The sequence below is a fragment of the Hemitrygon akajei genome, chromosome 14 (genome assembly GCF_048418815.1).
Source record: "Hemitrygon akajei chromosome 14, sHemAka1.3, whole genome shotgun sequence".
Classification (NCBI taxonomy): Eukaryota; Metazoa; Chordata; class Chondrichthyes; order Myliobatiformes; family Dasyatidae; genus Hemitrygon; species Hemitrygon akajei.
Genome location: NC_133137.1, coordinates 51,086,177 through 51,112,720, shown reverse-complemented (window position 1 = coordinate 51,112,720; position 26,544 = coordinate 51,086,177). Strand labels below are relative to the sequence as shown.

Sequence of the window (26,544 nt, the reverse complement as noted above, 5' to 3'; positions counted from 1 at the left end):
AACTCTGAACTGATTCCACAACCAATGGACTCACTAAAAAGGACTCTACAACTCATGTTCTCAGGTAATATTTATTAATTTATTTTCATTTGCACAGCTTATCTTCCTTTGCACATATTGGTTATTTACCAGCCTTTCTTTGTGTGCAGTTTTTCACTGATTCTATTATAGTTCTTTGTTTTCCCATGAATGCCTGCAAGAAAATGAATTTCAAGATTGCATATTGTGATATAGATCTACTTTAATAATAAATTTTCCTTGAACTTTGAACCCTAACTGAGTCTTTTACTGTGGTTAAAGTTAAGCTATCACAAATTGTGATCTTTGGTACAAAAACACATTCCACCCAAAATATCTTCAGATATTCTCAGTGTTGGCACTATTGCTTTATTCTGTAGTTGTTTTTAAAAAAATCAAGGTTAAAAATATCGACCTTTTAGAAAGGACAGTAAGTAAATGGTATAAATAACTGGATAATGAAGACAAAATCTAAGAAATTTAATTAAAGAAGTGTAGGTGGCCTGGCACAATCCTCTCTGATTTGAGCTGATGCAAATGATGTGTTTCACTGCATGTTTCTATATACATGAGATAAATAAAGCTAAAGTTTATCATCTCTGAAATGATGGTGCCGTGTGATTATACTCCATTGACCTCTTTGAAGGGCTTTCATGTAAAATATCTCAGTCACAATTTGAATAATTCTCAGTGAGATGACATGATTCAATCTCTCCACAAGTATTGGGTTTATTTGATTATATAAAGGAAGCCAACAAGTCAGTTCAGATACAAGCCCAGCAGATTAGAAGGTGCATTACTAGTGTTAAAGTAGGGTGCGTGAGTCACCCTTGTTTGTCAAATGTGCGGTAGTTGGATTTTAGGTTTCCTTCTCTATCACAAAGCTGATATTAGCACTTGTCTCTTGATCTATAGCAGGGCTTCCCAGCATTTATTATTCCATGGACTCCTAACTTTAACCAAGAGATCTGTGGACCCCAGGCTGGAAGTCCCTGATCACAGAGCTGCTGACATTAAGCCAAGCAACTATGATCTCAAAGCGCTTAACATTGCATCCAGCAATACGAATCTCTCAAGATCTAACCTGGGCCCTACATGTTGATACAATTACAAATAAGACAAGCCAGAGGCTTTATTTCACCAAAGACTGGTCAATTTCCACAGATGTTGACTGGTTGCATCACTGTCTGGTATGTAAGTGCCACTGAATAGGATCAGAAAAAGATGCAGAGAGTTGTAAACTCAGCCAGCTCCATCATGGGCACCAGCTCCCCAGTCATCAGGAACATCTGAAAAGGTGATGCCTGAAGAAAGTGACACCCATCATTAGGGGCATTTACCATCCAGGACATATCCTCTTCAAAGTTCAAACTACATTATTATCAATCTATACATTCAGCCTTGAGATTCATCTCCTTACAGGCAGACACAAATCAAAGAAATCTCAAAAGAGAGAAAGAGAGAGAGAGAAATCGTGCAATTAATAAAAGCAAGCAAATAGTATTTAGAACAAAAGTGACATGAAGCCCGGAGCAGGCCACAGCCTCACCCTCGGTTCACCACAGAGCCGAGTAAGTTTCTCATTACTATTATCAGGAAGGAAGTACAGGAGCCTGAAGACATTGTTGCAGAGAAAACCTTCCAGTCAGTAACCTGAGGCTTGGTCAGCCCTTTGAGCTGCAAGGCCCATTTCAGAGAAGCACAAGTGATCTTGCATAATTCTGTGTGTTGTCTGTACCTACATGCCAGTGATGCCTCTACAAGCAAGTTTTTCATTGTATTTCCGCCTCACCACACTTGTACACATGGCAATAAACCTTGAACTGAGTTATCCACAATCTGAACAATATTTAACTCTCAACAGTCTGAGGAAGATTGTCTATCTATTCACTTTCCATCATCAAAGAACCCCACCATCCAGGCCAAGCTCTCTTCTCTCTGCTGCCATTGTGCAGGAGGTTCATGAGTCTTAGGGCCCACACCACCAGGTTTGGAACAGTTATGACCCTACAACCATCAGACTCCTGAACCAGCGTGGAGAACCTTACTCAGCACAACTCCGAACTAATTCCACAACCTACAGGCTCACCTTCAAGGCCTCTTCAACTCATGTTCTCATGGTATTTATTTTTTATTTGCACAATTCCTTTTCTGTTACACATTGGTTGTTTGTTGGTCAAGGCTGGTCAGGAGGGGCAATCAGAAAACACACATCAGCCTTTGTAGAGGGGTTAACAGTTGAAAGAGTGAGCAATTTTCACATTCCTGGGCATCAGCATCTCAGGGGATCTATTGTGGGCCCACCGCATTGTTGCAGTCACAAAAGCATCCAGTGGCTCTAATTCATTAGGAGATTTGGTATGTCACTGAAGACTCCAGCAGACTCCACAGAGTTACCATGGAGAGCATTCTTTATTTAGTTATTTATTGAAATACAGCGTGGAATAGGCCCTTCTCGCCCTTTCAATCCCTGCCACCAAGCGATCCCCGGATTTAATCCAAGCCTAATCATGGGACAATTTACAATGACCAATTAACCTGCCACCTTTGGACTGTGGGAGGAAACCCACACAGTCACGGGGAGAACATACGAATTCCTTACAGGCAGTGGCGGGAATTGAACCTGGGTCGCAGGTACTGTAAAGCGTTGTGCTAACCACTATGCTACCATGTCGTCCTAGAAAATAACCATCAATGCCGAAACCAGTTTCAACTCCCCTTCTGTGCCAATTCCTGGATCATTCACATATTGTCCCATCTCTACCTTAAGTATAGCTAATGATCTGCACACTCAGGGACAGAGAACTCCGGAGATTTACTCCTTTCTGAGAGGTGAAGATGGAAAAGACGACAGAGTAGACTGCTTTCTCACAGTCACAGGCACTTGGGGCTGAATGGTCTCTCTGTTGTATCCCAGTGTGATCCCATTTTGTGCTGCTGGCCTTGATCTTACATGACAGCTCCTCAACTCTGCTTCCCCAGTTTGTTCCCTGCAGCAGCATTTGTCAGTAGCCTCAGGATATGCAATGGGGAACTCCTTTCTCATTAGTAAGCCACATCTTTACTTTTGGTAGCCCAAGAGATTCTGCAGGTGCTGGAAATCCAGAGCAATACACACCAAATGCTGTTGCAACCCGGCAAGTCAGGCAGCCAACATTTCGGGCCAAAAAGATGATCTACTTTGTTTTTAAACAGCCTTTCTATCACACCAGTTCACAGCCTGATGGCCGTGGGTAATAACTGTTCCTGTACTTAGTGGTGGTGGCTAATTCTGGGGATGAGGGTTTGTCCTTTTAAGAAAGGGCAGTTGGGTCTGTATTACTTGGAATTTCAAAGGATAAGGTGTGACCTTATTGTAATGTAAAAAGACTTAAAGAGGGCTTGACAAGATAGATGGTGTGCTTTTCACAAATGGGGGTGTATCAAATAAGAAATAGCTACAAAATAAGGGGACGTTCATTAAAACCAACGACTCTATAAATGTCTTTGCCTACAGGGTAGTGAATCTCTGTAATTCCCCACCCTCCGAGGGTGTGGGGGTCAGATTATTAGATCTATTTCTGTTGGGGATAGGAGTTGAGGCCAGTAAGGGCCTAGTGGTTAGCGTGACACTATTGTAGCTCGGGGAGAAGTTCAGACTTCAATTCTAGTGCCTTCTGTGAGGAGTTTGGGCGTTTTCCACATGACCGCAGGGAGAATGGGCATTCTACCTGCATGCATCATGATTTGGTATAGCAGCCGCTCTGCACGTGAGGAATGGAGGCTGCGGAGAGTTGTGGACACATGAGAGAAACCAGCCTCTCTTTCATGGGCTCTGTCTGTACTTGTTTTTGCCTCAGTGAAGCAGCCAGCATGATCAAAGACCGCACTCACCCTGAACGTTCTTTCTGCTCTCTCTCTTTGGGCAGAAGATACAGAAGCCTGAAAGCACGTACCACCAAATTCAAGGGCAGCTTCTGTCCCACTGTTATTAAATCTGTTAATGGACCTCCAGTACAAGATGCACTCCTGACTCTCACAGTCTACCTCATTATGATCTTTCCCTGTCACTATTACACTTTATTCTGCATTCCATTAATTTACCTTATTCTATCAGGGGTTCCCAGCCTGGGATCCACAGACCCCTCAGTTAATGGTAAGGGTCCATGGCTTAAAAAGGCTGGGGACTCTGCTCAATGCACTGAGTAATGAATTGGTCCTTATGAACAGTATGTGAGACAATCGTTTCACTGTGATAATGTGACAATACTCTGTAAAGATAAGCTTCATGTTTTACCGTCAACCTGTGCAAATTCCTAACTTGCTACAAGCAACAAAAGCAAGGCTCCAGTCCTTAATGCTACCTTGTTTCTATACAGCATACAGTCCGCATACATGTACATGCATTAGGAATTCGCTGTGTTGTGTTGGTCAGGGGGCAGCGTGCAATGAAAAACACCATTCGACAATTATACAGAAAAAGAACTATATAAAAATAAAGTTGGAGGTACTGATCTGGAATAAAATGTGCACAAATACCAGCATGTATTTACAATGGAAGCAGCATTATAAAGTGTTTAAATTGCAGTGACTGGGGTACTAGATAGAGGAGAGCACGGGGTTAACTAGAATGGTTGATCAGATTGACTGCATGGGGGAAGAAACTTAAGGTAGTGTTAAGTTTTTGTTTTAATAGCCCTGTAATGCTTTCCAGAAGGGAGCTTTAGGAAAAGGCAGTTTGTAGGGTGGATGGTGTCCACAAAGACTTCTCCGGCCTGCTTCTTGATTAAACACAGGGGAAGAACTCTGCCAGTATTGCCATCTTCTACATGTACCTGAGATGTAAGTGGGCAGATGGGTTTAATGACACCCACAGGCTTGGCCTAGGATCCTGTGTTCAAGCCCAGTCGATCAGAATCCGAAGTGAGATGGACATTGACTGAGCCACTGAAGGAGTCCAATACTTTCTCTATTGGCTTAACGATATCACCTCAAAATAAGATTCTCAGCTACCTCTGTCAGCTGTAACAGTGATGGCAAACTGACTATAAATACACAGAAGATAACAAAAAACAAAGATACGTGCCATGATACGCCCAACACCTTCACCACAATGGATACGTCACTGCTGTTTCTCACTCACACTCATGAAGTGCACAGCTCCTTTCTACAGCTTTTAAAATTAAGTTGTTCAAACCAAGTGATAAAGCATGGCCATAAAGACCATAAGATATAGAAGCTGAGATTGGGCCATTTGGCCCATCACACCTACCCTACCATTTAATCATGGCTGATTTCTTCCTCAACCTCACTCTCCTGCCTTCTCTTTCTAATCCTTAAACCCCTTAGTCATCAAGAACCTATTAATCTCTGCCTCACACACACTCAATGACCTAAACTTCACATACCTCTCTGGCAATGAATTCCACAGATTCACCACTGTCTCACTGAAGAAATTCCTGCTCATCTCAGCCCCAAAGATAATTCCCTTTATTCTAAATCTGTGCCCTCAGATCCCTGGATCTCCACACCCACTCTATCCAGGACTTTCAATGAGGTTCCACTCTCATCCTGACCATACACAATAATCTTCACTTGATGCTGGAGAGGGAACCTGAGATGACATTACAGATAGATGGCCTGAGGTCATCACTGGCCCCATCGGACACAAAGAGCAATGACCATAATTACTAAATTCAGCATTGAACCCCACCCGGAGCTGCAACTCGTCTGGGTGGAAGATGAAACCCTGTTCCTCAGGCTTCCATTGGGACAGGAGAGGAGATCAAACTGGGACTGGGGCAGAGACCTGAGGTGACAGGCAGCTGGAAGTGGAGTGAAGGAGGTGCTCTGCAATTTCAAAAGCAAACACGAGGAAATCTGCAGATGCTGGAAATTCAAGCAATGCACACACCAGCATTTTGTGTGTGTTGCTCTGCAATTTCAGTTTGGTTCCTGCGTGTAGTGGAGATCACGCTGACTGTCGTGCGCTGGACAGGAGGAAGTGCAGCTGAGTCAGTTCAACACCGGCTGAGGACAAGGCCAAATGCCAACCCGAGGAACTGTACCTCATCTTCTTCCTGAGTAATCAACAACTCACCAGAATCAAACTGCACTCCCCCGTCTCAGGTAACCTGCACCCCTGTTTTTCCTTTCTCTCTCCCTCTGATCCACCTGGTCTTCACACACACCTGACCTTCGTAAACCAGTTCCCTTCCCATCCCCTACCTAATTCCATCTGTCTACCACCCCTACACCACTGCTCCCTCTAAGCTGTGTGGGAGCGCAGCCATGCAGAAGCTGAAACGCTCCCGTGCACGTAGCCTTCATTGCTGTACAGCTGGAATTGTTTTATTTAATGTTGATACGATTTTGAAATTATGCTAATATAATAATGAAATCTATGTTAATATAATTGCGAAATACCCTGTAATTAATCCAGTTTTTATTCTAAATATTCATAGTCTGCATATTATATAAAAAACATTTAAGGAGCCACGCAGTTTTGAGGTGGTGTAGGAATCTCCTGCTCAGAGCAATGGCTGGTCCACACAGAGGGAACAGTGGCCTATGTTCAGCCCTCCCTCCCTGCACCGTGCCCAGCGTCCCTCCCTTACACGATTCCACACATCACCTTCCTTTTCTATCAGATTCTGTAACCTACAGCCCTCTGTGGTTTCCACCAATCACGGCCCAGCACGCTATTGCTATTCCCACCCCTCCCTCCATCAATTCCTCGCCACCTGGCTCCACCAATCACATGCCAGTCCTCTCCCTCACCTCATCACACTCTCAGCCTGAAGCAGGGTTGTGACCAGAAACACTACCCCTTTACCCCCCAGTTCCCAAAACCAGCAGCCTCCTGCCTCTCCCCGGATCCCTGCTTCCCTGTAAGGACTCTGCTTTCGAACATGGATACCGGGAAGGGCAGCTGTTGCACTGGAAGGCGCTGTGAGAAGGGGGCAGGTTGTTGGAGAGAGCTGAGCGAACCAGGTGGATGAAGGGAAGTCTGTCCTTCCCACTTAGAAACACACCCGGGAGACGGAAGCCTCATCCATGAAAGATTCCCAATCGCAATGCCTTCAGCAAGACCTTGCACTTATTTAGCTCCAGTGGGAGTGTAAAGTAGCCAGAGGTATAATCAGACAATGAACTGTAGACTAATCCAGTACAAAACCTGCCCAACTCACTCGTGAAAACCCAAGGTGCCCATCTGAGCTCGTCCCATTTGCCTACATCTGGCCCTTGTCCCTCCTATCCAAATACCTATACTAAAGCACTAGATCCTTTCTCTTTTAAATATTGTTAATCTGCTTGCCACATCCACTTCCTCTGGCAGCATGTTCCAAATACTCACCAGAAGATTTGTCCCTCAAGTCCCTTTTATGTTTCATCACGTTTTCAATATTTATTGCTTATTTGTTATTACTATTTCTTTTCTTTTTCTTTCTGTATTTGCACAGTTTTGCACATTGGTTGTTTGCCCGTCCCGGAAGAGTGTGGTCTATCAAAGTACGTTTATTATCAAAGTCTGTACACTTAATACAAGCTTGCGACTTGTCTCCTTACAGACAGCCACAAAACAAAGAAACCGAAAAGAACCCATTACTTGCCAGGGAGAGAGGTGGGGGAACCTCAGTTGGAGGGAAGAGGGATGTGGAGGTTAGGGTTAGGGGTAGGGTTGGGTGATGGAGGAGAAGGCCTCCAAGCAGGTAGGGAGGGGGATACGTGGTTAGAGTTAGGATTAAGGGTTTAGGCTGGCGGAGATAGGGATGGGGAGCTTAGGGTTAGGGTGAGGGGGTGAGGGGGAGAGTGGGAGAAAGAGGGAGAACTGGAGAGAGGGAGAGGAGAGGGGGAGGGGAGGGAGAGAGAGAGAGAATGTGGAGATTGAAAGGAGGTGGACCTGGTGCAGGATGACAGAGAGGAATTGACAAATGGGCAGAGAGGGAAGGAGGGAATTGGCAGAGAGAGAGAGAGAGAGAGAGAGAGAGAGAGTGATTCTTGAGGTGTGGGGGGTACCTGGCGGGGAGGGAGGGGTGTGGATGTTAGCATAAGGAGAAGTGTTGAGAGATGGTGAAGGCTGCCTGTCAGGGCAAGAGGGGTGTACGTGGTTAGGGTTAGGATTAGGGGGCTAGGCTGGAAGAGATAGGGATGGGGAGTTTAGGGTTAGGATTAGGATTAGGATTTAGGGTGAGAGACAGACAGACAGAGACAGAGAGAGAGAGACTTTATCTTGTTATTTCACGCTGGTTATTTATTGCTGTTTATTTATATTTGCATTTGCACAGTTTGTTGTCCATTGATCCTGTTTACAGTTACTGTTCTGTAGATTTGCTAAGTAAGCCTGCAGAAAAAGAATCTCAGGATTGCACGTGGTGACGTGTGTACTCTGATAATAAAATTTACTTTGAACTTTAGAGCTCCTCCATGTGTGTTGCTCTGGATTTCCAGCATCTGCAGAATCTCTTGTGATACTGACGTTATAACTCAGTTGCATTAATGTTTAAAAGTAAGGCTGAAGATTAATCAGTATCTAAGCATGGCAAGCTCAAGGTCATAACTATTTCCTTCAGTAGCTTTGATGATCTTAGTTACTGTGGTCTCTTTATCTCTCAGCACTTTAAAGGAAATGGGACACCGAATGGCAGGCTGGACAGAGGTAGCAAGCCTGCAGTGTTGTCACAGCCGAGGTCTCCCCCTTCTCAGTGCAGTCACTGTACTACCTGCTCCGCCTCCGGCCTGCTTATGGGTCGCCACACTTCCCCCACGACAACTGTGAGCACACTTCAGACAGCACTTCTGTCACACACCCATGGGACACGCTGCGGTTGTGGAGGGGACTGCAAATAGGCATAAACACAGGCTCTTTCAGTACATAGTGAGCAGCAACGAAAGCAGTGAGCGGAGAGCCAACCGAGCATTAACAAATCTGGAAACAATGCTTCCCGAATAAACAAAACTGAAACCAAAAGTAGCAGGCAAAAGGGTGGGGCTCACGCTTCAAGCAACAGCTTTATGTTCCAGTCCGTTGGCTAACGATGAAATATGTGGTAAATCAAGCAGCAAGAGTGTTCAGGTTTCTTGTCATTCATCTGGAAGGGAGAGGAGCCTGACGCCCCACACTCAATGTTTTAGCAACAGCTTTTTCCCCTCTGCCATCAGATTTCTGAACAGACAATGGACCAACACATGAACACTACCTCGCTGTTTGGCTCCACTTTATTTGTATTTTATGTATTTCTTTAAAAAATTATAATTCTTTTATGTATTGCGGTGTACTGCTGCCACAAAACAAAATTCATGACATATGCGTGTGATGACCAGCCCGGTTCTGATTCGGATTCTCATCCAGTTGAAGCACTTCCAGATATTTGCCCCTGTTGATCATCCCAAATTTTAAACACGAGAGATTCTGCAGGTGCTGGAAATCCAGAGCAACACACAAAATGCTGGAGGAACTCAGCAAGTCAGGCAGCATCTATGGAAAGGAATAAACAGTTGATGGTTTGGGTCCTGAAGAAGGGTTTCAGCCTGAAATGTTGACTGATTATCCCCTTCCATTGATGCTGCCTGACCTGTTAAATTCCTCCGGCATTTTGTATACAGTTGTGAAGTTAGTTGTTTTGCGGCAGCAGTACAGTTCAAAACATAAAAACTATTTTAAGTTACACAAACTAAATATTAAACTAGAGAGAGAGAGAAAACTGCTAATTGCATTAAACAGACACATCAAATACCAATAAGCAGTGTCAAACCACAGGATTTCTCTTGACTTGTCCTTGCATAGGTAACAGCTGCCCGAAAGTTACCGCTGCTAAGCTGCAGACAGTGCAGTGCAGGGGGAAATGCATGAACTGCTCTGTGGAGCAGCAAATGCACGGGTGCAGCAAGATCCTTGTGCAGAGAAGTTCCAGGCCACATTTCAACCATCTGCAGATGTGTACGTACCACGGTCAAGGCCAGACAAGTGTTGGATGTAAGCTGCAAATTCCACTGTCTGAGCAGTGTACGTTCCTCAGTCAACAACATCAGAACTTTAGAACATCGAACACAGAACATTTCAGCACAGTTCAGGCTCTTTGGCTCATGATGTTATGCTGACTTTTTAACCTGCTCTAAGCCTTCCCTCCTACAGAGCCCTATAAGTGTGTGGGTGAGAATTTGATGGGCTGAAGGGCCTATTTCTTTCTGTGGCTCTTGGGACAATGGAACTCTGTACAAGGATATATGATCTAGTTGTCCAGCTTCTCCTGGGGGAGAGTATATTGAGGTCTTCTGGCAGGAAAGTTATTGTGGAGGTTGTTCAGGGAGCACCTGCATGGGGCTCTGGATAGGTTACTCCCATTGAGAAAAGGAAAAGATGGTAGGGTGAAGGAACTATGGTCGACAAGGCTTCTGGTAAGATGGTGGTGTGCGTGGGGTCACAGCGGCTTCTCCAGCTGCACCTTCAACAAAAGGTGCAAATGTGTTCCTTAAACATTATTTTTCTCGTTGCAAGACTCTCTTCATACTGCCAGTCTGGTTCATTGGTGAAACCGATGGGGAGGGAGGTACATGGTCTCGGGCCTTGGTTATTGTGTGGGCCAGGCCACCATGCCACAGAATCGCCTGCTAAGCTGCCCAGGGAGGAGTCACTGGATGAGGTGCAGGAGGGAACAAAGACACACCAGGCACACAGGGATCCATGCTGGGTTGAGGACTGGGCCCTGCAGGCCTGCTCTCCAGTGTTCACTCTCTGGAAGACAAATTGGATCGCTTTCATCTGAGATGAGGAACTGCTGCGTGCCTGTTCTTGCAGAAAAGTGGTTCCAAGATCAAATCTCATGTACTATCAATCTTTAGGCCATGCCACTCAGGGACTTGTGCTAATATTATTTTGTAACTGCAAGTGCTATGGTAACAATACATGCCATCCGCTGTGTTTGACTGTATGATTGTGTTTTGCATCTTACCCTGGAGAAACGCTGCTTTGTTCAGCTGTGTGGTTGAATGACAATTCAATTTGAACTTGAAATTAAACTGTGGCTGACAACTATGTTCCTGTTGCACCTTCTGGGATACTTTGGTCAGTTCTTGAAATATCCCAGCTCTCTACGGTACAGTATACAGTACTCAGTATACAGTATACTGTACTCAGTGTACAGTACAGTATACAGTACTCAGTGTACAGTACAATACACAGTACTCAGTATACAGTATACTGTACTCAGTGTACAGTATAGTATACAGTGCTCAGTGCACAGGAAGTACAGTATACAGTCGTGTATAGTACAATACAGTATACAGTACTCAGTGCACAGGAAGTACAGTATACAGTACAGTACAATATACAGTACTCAGTGTACAGTACAGTACAAAATACAGTACTCAGTGTACAGTACAGTATACAGTGCTCAGTGCACAGGAAGTACAGTATACAGTCGTGTATAGTACAATACAGTATACAGTACAGTACAGTATACAGTACTCAGTGCTGTCCTCATTAGAAGGGCCAAGCATCTGTCAGCCCTAAACAGTGATACTGAGCTGCCATTTTGATTCAGTCACCCACTCTCTGTCTGACCTCTCTCTCTGCCAAATCCTGCTCACTGTAAACTTGGGGGACAACACTTCATCTGCCCATCACCCACACTTCAGTAGCAGATTCTCGGATCCAGATCTCAGGTTCTGGGGTACCCACAGCTGGTGGAGACCCACCACCCTGAAGATCTTCCATCCTCTGGTGTTTCTTTCTCTTCGCTTTTGTGTAGCCTCAACAAAATCATAACCATTGAATTAGTTCTGTTTTCCATTCCATCATTAAATCAATCGTCCCTCTGTTTCCACCCCTCCATATTCCCTGCCTCTGCACTTGCTTAAATCTAGTTACATCTCCATATTTTGCCAGCTCTAGTGAAACTTTGTCAGCCTGAAACTTAACATTTGTACATTTCTCCCCGGTTGCTTATTAAAGTTATCCCTGTGATGTCAATGGAGGGGTGAACATTAATCAGGCTAGCAGCGAGACACTCCTGTTCTGTGTTGGGTTTATCCCATCAGTTTGAGAGGGTTTTAGGGTGGCCACGACTAGGGCACTCTTAGATTGGAGGAACTACGCATCAAATTCTATCAGGGTAGCCTCCAACCTGATGGCAGGATCATCGATTTCTCTAACTTCCAGTAATTTCTCCCTCCTCACCCTCCTCCCTCTTTCCATTATTCATTCTGACTACACAGTTACCCCTTCTCTTCTCCACACCTACCCATCACCTCCCTCTGGTGTCCCTTCTCCGTCTTTTTCACCCATCATTCACTCTATCTTTCTTCTTCAGCCCTTTACCTCTCCCACCTTACACCTCCCAGATCCTGCGGGAGATCAGCGAGGAGACACGAATGGAGAAGGGAGTTGCATAGGAAAGCAGAAAGTGGGGGGCAAGGAAAGATATGGTAGGTGGTGAGAACCGGTTGGAGTTGGCAGAAGTTATGGAGAATTTTCTGCATGTCGCAGAGAATGGTGGGGAGGTAGGTGAGGACAAAAGGAACCCTGTCCCTGGTTGGGTGGTGGGTGGAGGAAGGGAAGCCTCTTTCTTTGAAGAAGCAAAGACATCTCATTAGTTCTGGAATGAAAAGCCTCATCCTGAGAGCAAATGTGGTGGAGATGGAGGAATTGAGAGAGGGGGATGGTATTTATAAATGTAACAGGGTGGGAAGAGGTCTAGTTGAGGTAGCTGTGAGAATTAGTGGGTTTATAATAGACATCAGTAGATAAGCTGTCTCCAGAGATAGAGACAGAGAGATCAAGAATGGGAAAGGAGGTGTCGGAAATGGACCAGTTAAATTTGAGGGCAGGTGGAAGTTGGAGGCAAAGTTGATGAAGTGGCTGAGCTTGGCATGGGTGCAGGAAGCAGCACCAATGCAGCATAGGAAAAGTTGGGGAGTGACACCAGCATAGGGTTGGAACATAGACTGTTCCACATAGCCGACAAAATGGCAAGCATAGCTGGGAGCCATGCTAGTACTCATAGCTACACCTTTGGTTTGAAGGAAGTGGGAGGAACCACAGCAAAAATTATTGAGAGTGAGGACCAGTCCCACCAGACGGAGGGGAGTGGTGGTGGAAGGCAACTGGTTGGGTCTGGTGTCCAGAAAGAACCAGATGGGAGATGGAGATGTACAGGGACTGGACATCCATAGTGAAGATGAGAAGACCAGGCCCAGGGAACTTGAAGTCATTGAAAAGATCAAGAGCATGTGAAGTGTTAGAGATGTAGGTTCTCTTGTTCTCATTAAGATTATTTAGGCAGCATGGTAGCATAGAGGTTAGCGCAATGCTGTTGTAATGCCAGTGATCCTGGTTCAATTCCCACGGCTGTCTGTAGGAAGCTTGTATATTTTCCCTTTGACCACATGGGTTGGCTCAGGGTGCTCCGGTTTCCTCCCACAGTCCAAAGACATACGAGTTAGTAGATTAATTGGTCACATGGGTCTAATTGGGCACTGTGGGCTTGTTGAGCCAGAAGGATCTGTTATTGTGCTCTTTCTCTAAATAAAAACTCTTTGATCTTTTTCCCTAAAGGAAGATAACACAGGAGGGGGCTATTTGGCCCACTGGGCTCCTATTGGCGCCTGGCAAATCAATCCCATCTCTCCCATTCCCTCTCTTTTTATTTCCCTGTGGCCCTGCAAATTTCTCATGAATGACCATCAACACATTTTTTTTGTACCTAACTACATTATAGGGCAATTTACAGCAACCGTTTATTCCATCAGCTTGCCGTCAGATTGTAGGATGATTAATAGCATTGTAATTGCCTCTTGATTCCCAAACCCCCCCCCCCCCCAAACAGCCTCTGCAAGTCAAGGGGCAAGAAAAATCAAGGCAGACCCTGCAAGAGGAGGCTAATATTGCACAAGCTAAACTTGTTCCCAAACAGCTGGAGCAGAGTATGCAAGACCAGAGCAGTAAGTGAGCCTTGGTTGAAATCACTCACAACACCCAGAGGAGAGTCACTGCTGAAAAAGGAAAGGAAGCAATACCAGATCTAGTACAGTTTCTACATCCTTACTGTGAATTTCCATGTCACTCACAATTTGGACTTAACAGCCACCTTTGGATCACAACAGAACTGCACAAATGTAACAGCCATCGTCAGATACGGTGGACAATCAATCAGTCAATGCCAGATCAACATTTTAATGGTTTGAGCAGAGAAATATTGGAGTTGGCATCAGGTTACATAGTGAAAAGCGTTTGTAAATACACTATCAAGATGGATGATGTCTTACTGTACACTGGGACAGAACAAGGAAACAGAATGCAGAACATAATGTAGCAGTTACAATATTGGTATGTTTTAGAAATTCACCTCTGTCAGTTAACTCACCTCGGAATTTCTTTGGAGGATTGGTCAGGTCTCCGGCTTCTGGCTGCACCACGCATCTGTCATCCACTAACCTGCAAGAGAAAAGCCGTTGCTTGAATTAGCCGAGACAAAACTACACAATTTTACCCTTGACTTTGTACTCTGGGAGCAAACACTTACAAGGACTGACATTTCATTTGCTACTCAGAACAAGATTCATGATAGAATGACAAAGAGTGCTTTAAAAGATCAGATTGCTACAGAGCAGGTACGTGATTGGGTTAGTACCAGATTACATTGCACAAACAGGATGATAGTGCAACATTCACCTTGGATCCTTCTGACATCATCTTAGTAACCATTTAACACCAAATGGCAAAAACCCTTTAGTCCTGCTGCATGGTATAAAGGAGTCAATGTCCAAGCCCTTCAGATGGACTGAAGCATGAGTGACATCAGGAAAAACATGGAACAAAGGAGAGTATCACAAGGTTGGTGTATCCTACACAAGACACAATCCAATGGCCCGTTGAACTCCTCTATTGCTTATACTCTTATTGTGCTTGTAACTCTTATATTTCTATGTTCCCCAAGTACTGGGAGGCATCTGCACCTCAGTTTTCGGTCTGTCTCACTGCTGACTCAGAAAGTTGACGATCTAAGCCAGGAGTGATGAACCTATGGCACACGTGCCCAAGATGGCAAGTGCAATAGGTTTGCCGGCATGAGGCATGCACCCGCCCCTCGATTCTACGAACCCCACCCACAATAAAAAAGAAACATAATGATTATCTTTACTACCAGATGAAGTAAGGAATGAGTTTTTTACAACCTGAGAAACATTTCATACTGGTGTGGCACCAACTAGATGGCTGTGAGAAAACATGACATTGCATAATACGCTCTGAAATCCTTGCAGACAAGGGGTATTCATCAGTATCCGGGTAGGAAACAATTACAATAACAATATATTTCAAATGATGTTGTTTTTCAAAGACTAATATTAATAACTTTCAAATAGAGTTCACATAATGAACAAACAAATCAAACAGCATCTATGGAGAGAAATAAACAGCTGATGTTTTAGGCTGAGACCTTCATCAGGACTGGAAAGAAAGGGGGAAGGAAAAGGAGGTGGTGGATGAGATGCTGGAAGGAAAGGGAAAGTGGAGGTACAAAAATGAAAAGCAACCAACAGTGCATTAGGAAATGGGTAGTGCATAAGTATACAAACACCACAGGAGAATGGTACATCTGGGCTGCCATACATAAAGGAAAGACTTAACTCCCACCACGATAATACATAGGCCGGAGTTTAAAAGGCAAATGCAATTTTGCTATTCATTTCAAGCGGACTAGACCATAAGAGCAAGGATGTACTGCTTAGGTGTTAGAAAGTGTTGGTAAGACCACTTTTGGAATATTGTGGGCAACTTGGGCCCCATACCTAAGGAAGTTGGATGGCCGTGTAGAGATACGTCTCTACCAAAGGACATAAGGTGCTCCTTCCCTCCACTAGCCTGCAGGTCACCCTTGGGCAAGGTGTAGCACCTGCTTAACCACCCGATCAGGGTCACGCGAAGCCACGTGAACAGGTGGTGGATGGTTGTATGAGCAGCCGGTGCATATCTCAAGTCCTGGTTGTGTGACCAGTGACGTCAAGCAAGCTCTGCAGAGTATTGATAATGGCTGGGGTCACCTGTCTTGTAAAGACACTGCCCAGATGAAGGCAATGGCAAACTACTTCTGTAGAAAAATTTGCCAAGAACAATCATGGTCATGGGACCCACATCATAGGACACAGCAGATAACGAACAAACAAACCTAAGGAAGGGTGTATTGGCCTGGGGGAGGATGCAGAGGACGTTCACAAGAATGATCACAGGAATGAAAAGCTTAACCAATGAGGAGTGCTTGATGTCTCTGTTCCTGCACTCAATGGAGTTCAGAAAGATGAGGAGAGATGTTATTGAAACCTACCAGATATTGAAAGGCCTGGATAGAATGGATGTGAGAGGATGTTTCCACCAGCAGGGTGACCTGTAAGCTGGTGGAGGGAAGGAGCACCTTACACCTCCTTTGGTAAAGATGTATCACCACCCTGCCACCCAGCTTCCTTAGATATGGGGCCTTGGACCAGAGGGCACAGCCTCAGAATAAAAGGATGTCTCTTTAAAACTGAGGTGAGGAGGTCTTTCTTCTGCCAGGGAATGAATCTGTGGAATTCATTGCCACAGAAGGCAGTGGAGGCCAAGTCATTGGGTGTATTTAAGGCAGAGATTGGTAGCTCTTGATTGGTACAGATGATAAGGGTTGCAGGGAAAAGGCAGGAAAATGGAGTTGAACAAACATCAGTTATAATTGAATAGTGGAGCAGTCTCAATGGGCTGAATGGCCTAAGTATGCTCCTACATCTTATGGTCAATATAATCTCCTTTGAGTGAACCTTGGGAAAGTGTGAATTCCATTTGAAGTTCTATGCTCTACAGTTTACAGGGCAATGTAACATTTCACCAGCATGTTCCAACACTTCTACATCAGATTACACTTCCTCAGTCCATGGGGGAGTTCAGTAGTTCATTGCACTTTGACTACATTGGTTTTAAACCACATCATGATTCACCATTAAAAACACAAAATGCTGGCAGAACTCAGCAGGCCAGACAGCATCTATGGGAGGAGGTAGTCATGTCGTCACTACCTCCTCCCATAGATGCTGTCTGGCCTGCTGAGTTCTGCCAGCATTTTGTGTTTTATTTATTTGCAGCATCTGCAGATTCACTCATGTTGCCTTATGATTCATCATTACATCTATTACTGGCTGCAAAGAGTTCTCCTCACTCCTCAGACAACAGTTATCCTCCAGCCTTACTGACAGATCCTGCCCTGTTGAATTCCATGTGAGGGGCCAGATTTATATATAAGATCTAGGAGTGGAATTTAGGCTATTTGGTCCATCGAGTTTGCTCTCCCATGAGCTGATTTTGTCAACCCCATTCTCCCAACTTCTTGTGTAACCTTTAACCCCTCCCCATCAATCTCTACCTCAAATATACCCACTGCCCTCTGTGGCAACAAATTTCACAGATTCACCATGTTTGAGCTGGAGAAAATTCCTCTTCATTACAGTTCTAAAGAGATGTCCCTTTCTTCTGATACTGGGCCCTTGGATCCTACCTTAAAGAAAGGAATAATGACATTTTAACCTCAGGTACACTCTGCCCTGTTTGCAGACTATCAATTAGTATGAGATGGCAGATTTCCAATCAGATTTTTTATATATACTGTATATTTCTAATCTTATGCAGTCAGCACTTTTCCCTGAGATTTCATCATTTTTGTTTGCTTTCCTTACCCTGGTTACATAATTCAGCAATTACATTAAATGCACAAAGGTTCAATGTGTTGAAAAAAAGTTGACAATGCTAATGTGAACACCAGATGTAAGAGCTTGATAATAATTGTCCAGACTGGGCAGCTCTGCTGATCATTTTCTTCATGTCCCATGGCGAGGCCAATGTTTATTGAGTAGCCTTGGGACTAGCTGATCTACTTCAGAGCAATTTGAAATCAAACGACTTGTGTGGAAGTGGAGCTACAGATAGACAGATCTGGAGAGCACTGATTTAACTTCTTCCCCAACAAGAGAAAATCTGCAGACGCTGGAAGTCCGAGTAACACACACAAAATGCTGGAGGAACTCAGCAGGCCAGGCAGCATCCATGGAAATGAATAAATAGTTGACATTTCGGGCCGTGACCTTGTCGACTGTTTACTCTTTGCCATAGATTTGTGTGTTTGCTCTAATTCCTTCTGGAAAGGTTTGGGCTTTTCCAAAAATCTAGTATGTTCATAGTGAACTGTATTTGCTACTTCCAAAGGTTTTATAAGTACTGAATCCTCAAATAGCAACACTGAGGTCTGAAACAACATAGGTGTAGTAACCAATACATTGCACGGTCAAGCCTTTCACTACTTAACAGTCCCACTGGTGTGGCTGGTGGTTCCGGGGACACTACATCATGAGGAGAGCTCCATTCACTGCAAACTAGTGGTCAATTAAACCAAGTATTGACTATGTCAATGAGCTGATTGGTCCTTTGTTGACCATTAGTTACAGAAGCCCTCCAGCCAATCAGCAATTGATTCCCAGAGCTGAAAGCAATCCTGCTGGGAAAGAGGCAAGTGCTGAAAGCAGTCCTGCTGGGAAAGAGACAAGTGCTGAAAGCAATCCTATTGGGAATGAGACAAACTGAAAGCAGTCCTGCTGGGAAAGAGGCAAGTGCTGAAAGCAATCCTGCTGGGAAAGAGGCAAGTGCTGAAAGCAATCCTGCTGGGAATGAGACAAACTGAAAGCAATCCTGCTGGGAAAGAGGCAAGTGCTGAAAGCAATCCTGCTGGGAAAGAGGCAAGTGCTGAAAGCAATCCTGCTGGGAAAGAGGCAAGTGCTGAAAGCAATCCTGCTGGGAAAGAGGCAAGTGCTGAAAGCAATCCTATTGGGAATGAGACAAACTGAAAGCAGTCCTGCTGGGAAAGAGGCAAGTGCTGAAAGCAATCCTGCTGGGAAAGAGGCAAGTGCTGAAAGCAATCCTGCTGGGAATGAGACAAACTGAAAGCAATCCTGCTGGGAAAGAGGCAAGTGCTGAAAGCAATCCTGCTGGGAAAGAGGCAAGTGCTGAAAGCAATCCTGCTGGGAATGAGACAAACTGAAAGCAATCCTGCTGGGAAAGAGGCAAGTGCTGAAAGCAATCCTGCTGGGAATGAGACAAACTGAAAGCAGTCCTGCTGGGAAAGAGGCAAGTGCTGAAAGCAATCCTGCTGGGAAAGAGGCAAGTGCTGAAAGCAAACCTGCTGGGAATGAGACAAACTGAAAGCAGTCCTGCTGGGAAAGAGACAAGAGCTAAAGCAATTGTGCTGGGAAAGAGACAAGAATATGCCTTAGCTTATCAGGATGTTGGGTGTCAAACACACACCAAGGCCTCACTTGGCTGGTGATGAGAGGAGCCGTTATGTTCAAATCCTCTCTGTATGTTCAAAATGTCATTCCCAAGGCACACTGATGTTAGGACAGCTGCGGTGGGGATGAGACAATTACCACCTCTTTGCCCACTGTGGATTTGCTAAGTGGGTGTGGAAGCTGATGCAAAGGTCTGTGCAGAAACAGAGGACTCTCTGATTTACGGGCTCTTCCCGGACATACACACACACACTCACACACACCCACTCACATGCACTCACCCACACACACACTCACTCACTCACACTCACTCTCACTCACACACTCACTCACACACCCAACTCTCACACACACACACGCACACTCACTCACACACACACACACATATACATGCGCGCGCACACACACATTCACACATACATGCGCGCGCACACACACACACTCATGCACACACACACACTCACACACACGCACACACAGACATCAAGTGCTGCTGGAAGCTTATCAACTTTTTTGTTCTGCAGACAACTTATTGGTCTCCCAGCTCAGTCCGTAAGTGAATACTGCCCACTGACACATTCAGGGTTGCAGGCAGAGGGAAATGTGCTGAAGGATGCAGCCAGGGCTAAGGCTTGTGGGGAAAGACCACAGTCGAGGCTCCTTCTGCTACCACACGAGTTGGGTGGGCAAGATCCTCATACAGTGGAAAGGTGTATCACCCTAAGGGGCTGCGTGAGGGGCATTGGTACTATGCTTTTAAAAAATTGTTAACACTACTGAATCTGTTGAGCAAATGACAGATTTCTCATTGAAAGGCAAACTGCTGAGTTATAGAGAGTTTGAAGAGGTTGGGGCCCCATTTATTGGAGGAGAGGAGAATGAAGGCTGATCTTAACTACCGTAGATTCCGGATTATAAGCCGCTACTTTTTTCCCACGCTTTGAACAGCTTTGAACACTGCGGCCTTTACTACGGTGCGGCTAATGCATGTTTTTTTTTCATGCCGCCAAAAACATTTTGCCTCGTAACAGTAGACCAATAAAATTGATGAGTAGTTCACAGAGGTCCAATGAAATTGTACGATAAATCAAGCGCACTTTCACAATTAAATTATTGTAAATCAGTCATTTGTACTCACCCTCATCAACATGGAAAACACTCGAAGAAAAGCATTGTGCTGCCTTTATGGCAGTTATTTAGTTTATAATATTTTCGCTTAGTAATTCATTTGTTAGTATTTTCTAGTTAAAGTTAGAAGTGTTTTAAGTATATTTGTTTTCTGTATTACATCCCGGGATGCTATGACGTCACATCCGGTTTCGCCGCGTCTTGTGGGGAAAATACCGGTTTGCGATAAACGGAAAGGAGGGGGCCAGCGCAATGATGCAGCTTTTAAGTTAAAGGCGATCAATAACTTTTCCTGGTAGGCTGCAGTATATATTTTTTTACCAGTCGTTAGGAGATATTGGAATGTTGTTCATGCACTGTTCAGTAAAAAAGTATACGCAACGTAATTTGTGTGTTACCGATACGTATGTATATTTAAAAGTAGCCGTGTTACAGGCACGGTTCGAAAAAAAGCATTTGCAATATGTATTTGTTTATGTTACCATACGGATTTAATTAAAAGTTAAAAAATCCTCACGTGTAATATCTTTCTGTGTAAATATCTCATATTACAACGTGGGACACCTGAGGCTTAAAATCCGGTGCGGCTTGTACAAGTACAAAATTGATTTTCTTTCTAAAATTAGAGCCTGCGGCTTTTAATCAGGTGCGCTCTGTAGTACGGAATCTACGGTAGGTGTTGTAGATTATGAGGGGCAGAGATAGGGTGAATGCACACTATCTGTTTCTCCAGTTCAGGAAAAAAGACCTAGATAGCACAGGTTTAGGATGAGAGGGGAGTGATTTAATAGGCAACATTTTCCCCAAGAGCATAGTCAGTGTAAGGATTGAGCCCCCAGAGGAAGTGTTTGAAGGCATACAGTGTACTGTCAACATTTAAAAGGTACTAGGACGTTTCCGTGAATAGGAATTCCCAATACCAAGGACATACAGTCAAGATTAGTGAGCTGTGGGCAAGATATGTTGCCGCTGGAACCGTGACGACACTTGTGGGCTGCACGGTACATTCCTTCCCGATCTGGTTTGGCGCAAGCAATGCATTTCACTGTGTGTTTCAACAAACGTGAAATAAATAAAGCCAATCTTTATCTTTTTCTTTATAGGGAAGATTTTGAGGGATATTGGCCAGATGTGAGGACATGGAATGAGCTTAGTTGGGAATCTTGGCCTGCAAAGGGCCTGTTTCAAAGCCGTATGACTTCATGACAGTGCAGCACTCTGACAGTACTGCACTGAGGCAACAGACTAGTTTCTGATGCTCTTATCGCCATCCCTCTGAAACTCCTCCGATTCACAAGTGACTCCGACAGTTTGCCTCTTAAACTTCCAGGAATTCTTTGCAGAAGTATTTGGATTGGAAAAGCCATGCATTCCCTCCCCCTCTCATTACTGGCTCCTGGCCCTGCTTTTACAGCTGACGCCCTATGACCTTGAAACAATAGTGCGCACAATGACCGACACAGGTTCAGATTGTTTTTAAATGGCAAAGTTGTAATGACTCACATTCAAAACATTAGTATCTCGCCCCGTCAGAGCAATGGACATTCATCACTGGCAACAACAGCAGGCCCCTTCACAAACCTTTACACTGCAGTTCTAACCCTCCAGAGGCCATATCCACTGGCACCCTCTGGTACCTCGCATCATACTGCTGTGTTTAACATCATATCCAAACGCACCACAGCTCAAAATGGCAACTACCTCGTACTCTGCCCTAAGACCGCAAGAAAGCACAGAGAATTATGAACACAGCCCAGTTCACCACACAAACTAGCCTCCGCTCTTCTCAGCTCTGTCTACACTTCCCACTGTCCTGGGAAAACATCCAGCATAATCAAAGGCACTTTGCATCCCACTCATTCCCTCCTCCACTCCCCCAAGCCCCTCTTCCAGTTGCCACAAGATGCAATAACACGGGCCACCAAGTTCAAGAACAGCTCTCTCTCACTTAACAGCCATCTTCTACAATAACAATGAACTCTTGATCTCTCAGTCAACCTCATTGTGGCCCTTGAATCTAATTTGTTTGCTGCACTGAACTTCCTCTGTAGCTGCACCATGATATCCTGCATTCTTTCTTTTCCCCTTTGGTACTGTCTCAAGGTACTGATATTTGGATGATACTTCTGACTGGCATACATCTATGAAATGATGTGTCTGGATGGCATGCAAACAAAAGTGTTTCACTGTGCCTCAGTATATGCGACAACAGCAAACCTGGAGCCTGAGGCCAGTCATCAATTGGGACCTTCTGCAACGCCCACCAGAATTCTAACAGGAACTTCTAAGCAATAAACACTTGAAGAGACTGCACTTTCTCTGCAAATGGAACACTATATTCTGCATCACTCCCGAACCCAGCAGGTCAGGCAACATTTGGGGGCAAATGCATCATCAGGACAATAGACTGGATAGCCCACATGCTGGGTCTCAGCCCAAAACGTTGACTGCATGTTCCTCTCCTTAGGTGATGCCCAACCTGCTGAGTTCCCCGAACATTTTGTGTGTGTTACTCTGAAGCTGAAGCATCTGCAGAATCTTATGCTACATCGGCATTCTGATCATTTTCTTTCTGTTTACTATCTCGAAGACTAAAGTTTAGAATGACGCCATGCAAAACCAAGTTTTCCACTCTAGATGTGACGATATTAAACCAATAACTAAAGGGAGGGGGGTAAAAAGAAATTAACTGATGGAAAGAGGAGGAAGGGCAAAGCACAGGCAAGAACTTGCATTTCTAGAGTACTATCAAATGCTTGAAATAGTCAGCGAGTCAAGCAGCATCAATGGAGGAAGAAACAGAGCTGACATCTTAGGCAATGGCCACTCATCTGCCCTGATGTTCAGCATTTTCTGTTGTTATTTCTTCCATTTGCTCCACTTTGCTCTAATGTTTCTTTCTTTTCACTGCTCTAAAGCTAAAGAACTACTTTGTAAAAGTGTGGTCACCACTGGGACAAAGGAAACTCAGAAACCAATCTGTCCACAGCAGGCCTCCCCATAAGAGGCATTGAGATAATTACCAGATGACTCAGTAGCTGCTGGAGGAACTCAGCAGGTCAAGCGGCATCTGTGGGGGGAAAGAGTGGTTGTTGCTTTGGGTTAAAACCCTGTGTCACTCCTTTCCTCCCACAAACAATGTTCCACTCACTGCATTCCTTCAGCAAGTTATTTGTTGCTCCAAATTCCACATCTGCAGCCCCTCGTGTGTCCATTTAACTAGCACATGGACCTGGTTAGTTCGAGAATAACCAAAGATCAGATTTGCAAGGGAATGATTTTTATCTGGAGAAACAACATTGTGCATAGATATTAGAAGTGCTGAATTTAAACATCACCAACCACTCTACACTGAGCTGCAGTTTATCCAGTGTATATAGGGTCACGCGTTGACACAGTGAGCAGAGCTGCAGCCACACAGACTGAGAGAGCCAAGTTCAATCCTGCCCTCAGGTGCTGTCGATGCACACTCGCCCTGCAACTGCATCAGCTTCTCCCACATCACAAAGACAGGCAAGATGGTACGTTTGCAAAGAAAAAGAATTTCAGGATGTATATTGTATACATTTCTCTGACAGTAAATGTACCTATTGAACCTAACTGTTCAAATCCAAGTTCAAGTCTATTGTCATTCAACCATATACATGTCAACCACTGAACGAAACAACATACCTCTGAACCAAGGTGCACAACACAGTATGTATAACTGACGCATGTAGAGTACAAATAATAAAATAGAATCCAGAAGCTTGACATTTAGCATAAGATGCATTTACAACACAAGTAAACAGTATAACACTACTGGCAATTCATAAGCTGCTGTAAATTACGCAGGTGAATTGTAAAATCTGGAGGGATGATGGGGAAGGGTGAGAGTCAATGGGAATGTATGAGGAATAAGTAAAATGATGGTGTTATTGGGTGATTGATAGTTATCATGGACTTGATGGGCCAAAGGGCCTGTTTCTGTGCTTTATCGCTCTGTGACTCTGATTCTATATTTAGAAATATGGGAGCTGCCAGGAAAGAAAAGAGCCTGATCCCGACCACCCGTCCCACAATCTCTTTGACCCACTACAGTCAGGACGGAGCTACAGGAACATCAGGCTGGGTAACAGCTTCTCCCCTCGGGCTGTGAGAATAATCAACACCCTGTCACCACCGGGACGGAGAGCTGTTCACTGTATAGCTGCATTTCGAATGAACTTTTATTAACATATTTATAGTATAATATTTTGTTTTGTGTGTTGTGTGTGATAAATAGTGTGCTGGTGCACTGTGGTCCACAGGAACGTTGTTTCATTCAGTTGTATACATGTACAGTCAGATGAACTTGCAATACATAAAAATTACTGTAAGTTACAAAATAAGTGAACAGTGCAGAAGAGGAATAACAAGGCAGTGCTCATGGACCATTCAGAAATCTGATGGCGGGTGGGAAGAGGCTGCTCATGAATCTCTGAGTGTGGGTCTCCTATAGAGAATGGGAATGCATTTTTTACCCAGACTGGTTAGAAACTCTCTCACGTCACACACACCATAATCACACTCGATTGACATATTCTTTTTAATGACAGCATTCCACACTAGTTCCAACCCTTGCACTCATCTGAAGGATACATAACTGGCCATGACCCAAAAAGATTTCAGATTGTCAGATTTATTTATGACACCTATCAAAGGGAGGCCTCATTTGTTCAGCAGAGCAGCAAATGCAAGTAAATGGGCAATTACCTGTAAAGAGTATTCACATTTCAGAACATTACCTTACTAGAGTACTAATTTGTGAATAAGTGGCTAATTTAGGATGTCCACGCTAATCTGTTTAACCAGCTGAGCTAGTGTAGCATGGTGGATTGGCTTCATATCTTCAAAAGCCACTGAGTTTAAATTGCCCTTTATTTTTAAAATGTAACATACTGTGACCACTGGAATTTTCATGTTCAGAATTAGCAGGATAAAAGTGTAAATCATTGAGCAAATCTAACTGACCCCTGCCTGGTTTTAAACTATTTCCTTCCAACTCTCAGCTCAGGGATCGGAAGGGTTTGCTCCGTGCGATAAAAACACTCGGCACACGTCCACCCAGATTCAGCAGCTGCAGCCGAACAGACGCCATTGTTGCTTCTGTTGGTCACAGCCTGGTGATGGAATCTAAAGGTCTGCCACTCAGTAGCGTGTCGCAGATCTTAGAGAGGGGGGGGAGAGGAAAGGTCTTTTTCCCAGGGTCAGGAATCAAGAACAACGGGGCAAAGAATTAATATGAACCTAAGGGGCAATTTTTTCATCCAGGGGGTGTCCGAATCAGGTTTATTATCACTGACATATGTCGTAAAATTTGTTCTGTGGGAGCAGTACAGTGCAATACATAAAATATATCACAAGTTACAATAAGAAATATCAGAAAAAAGAGCAAGTAGAGCAAAAAGGGAGCAAAATAGTGAGGTAGCCTTCATGGGCTCACAGACCACGTGATGGCAGAAGGGGAGAAGCTGTTTCTAAAACACGCAGTGTGTGTCTTCAACCTCCCATACCTCCTCCCTGCTGGCAGTAATGAGAAAAGGATACATCCTAGGCGGTGGGGGACCTCAGTGATGGACGCTGCCTTTTGAGGCATCACCTTTTGAAGGTGTCCTTTTGAAGAACTCAGTATATGGAATGAGTTGCCAGAGGAAGTGGCTAAGGCAGGTACATAAACAATATTTAAAAGGCACTTGGCCAGGTAGATGGATAGGAAAGGGTTAAAGGTATATGGGCCATACATGGACAAATGGGACTAGCTTTGATGGGAATCTAGGTTGGTGTGGACAAGTGGGGCCAAACAGCCTGTTTCCATGCTGTATCTCTCTCTGTAACCTCAGGACCACAGTCCATGTCAACCAAACCTCTCCAACAATGAGCAAGGACCCGATTTTCTAGCATCTCCACAAACTCAGAACATCTCAACAAAGTTCCTAAAGTGCTGAGAGGTAGGGAAATGCCCATTTAGTCATACCAAACAGTACTCTGCAAAAGTCTTAGGCACATCAATATACTTAGGGTGCCCAACCACAGTACCATATTAGTCAATGTGGGTCGGAGACTGAGATTGTAAATATGGCGGGAACACAGGGCATTGGA

General features: G+C 44.5%; 1 protein-coding gene across 1 annotated transcript in view; it reads right to left on the bottom strand.

Moving 5' to 3' along the window:
- The window catches only part of itpr2 (inositol 1,4,5-trisphosphate receptor, type 2), a 272,542-nt gene that overhangs the window by 208,346 nt on the left and 37,652 nt on the right, over window positions 1-26,544 (bottom strand). The window contains exon 2 of the mRNA XM_073066048.1: window positions 14,361-14,431. Coding sequence (XP_072922149.1) covers window positions 14,361-14,431 — 71 coding nt within the window. The remainder of the gene's footprint in view (window positions 1-14,360; window positions 14,432-26,544) is intronic.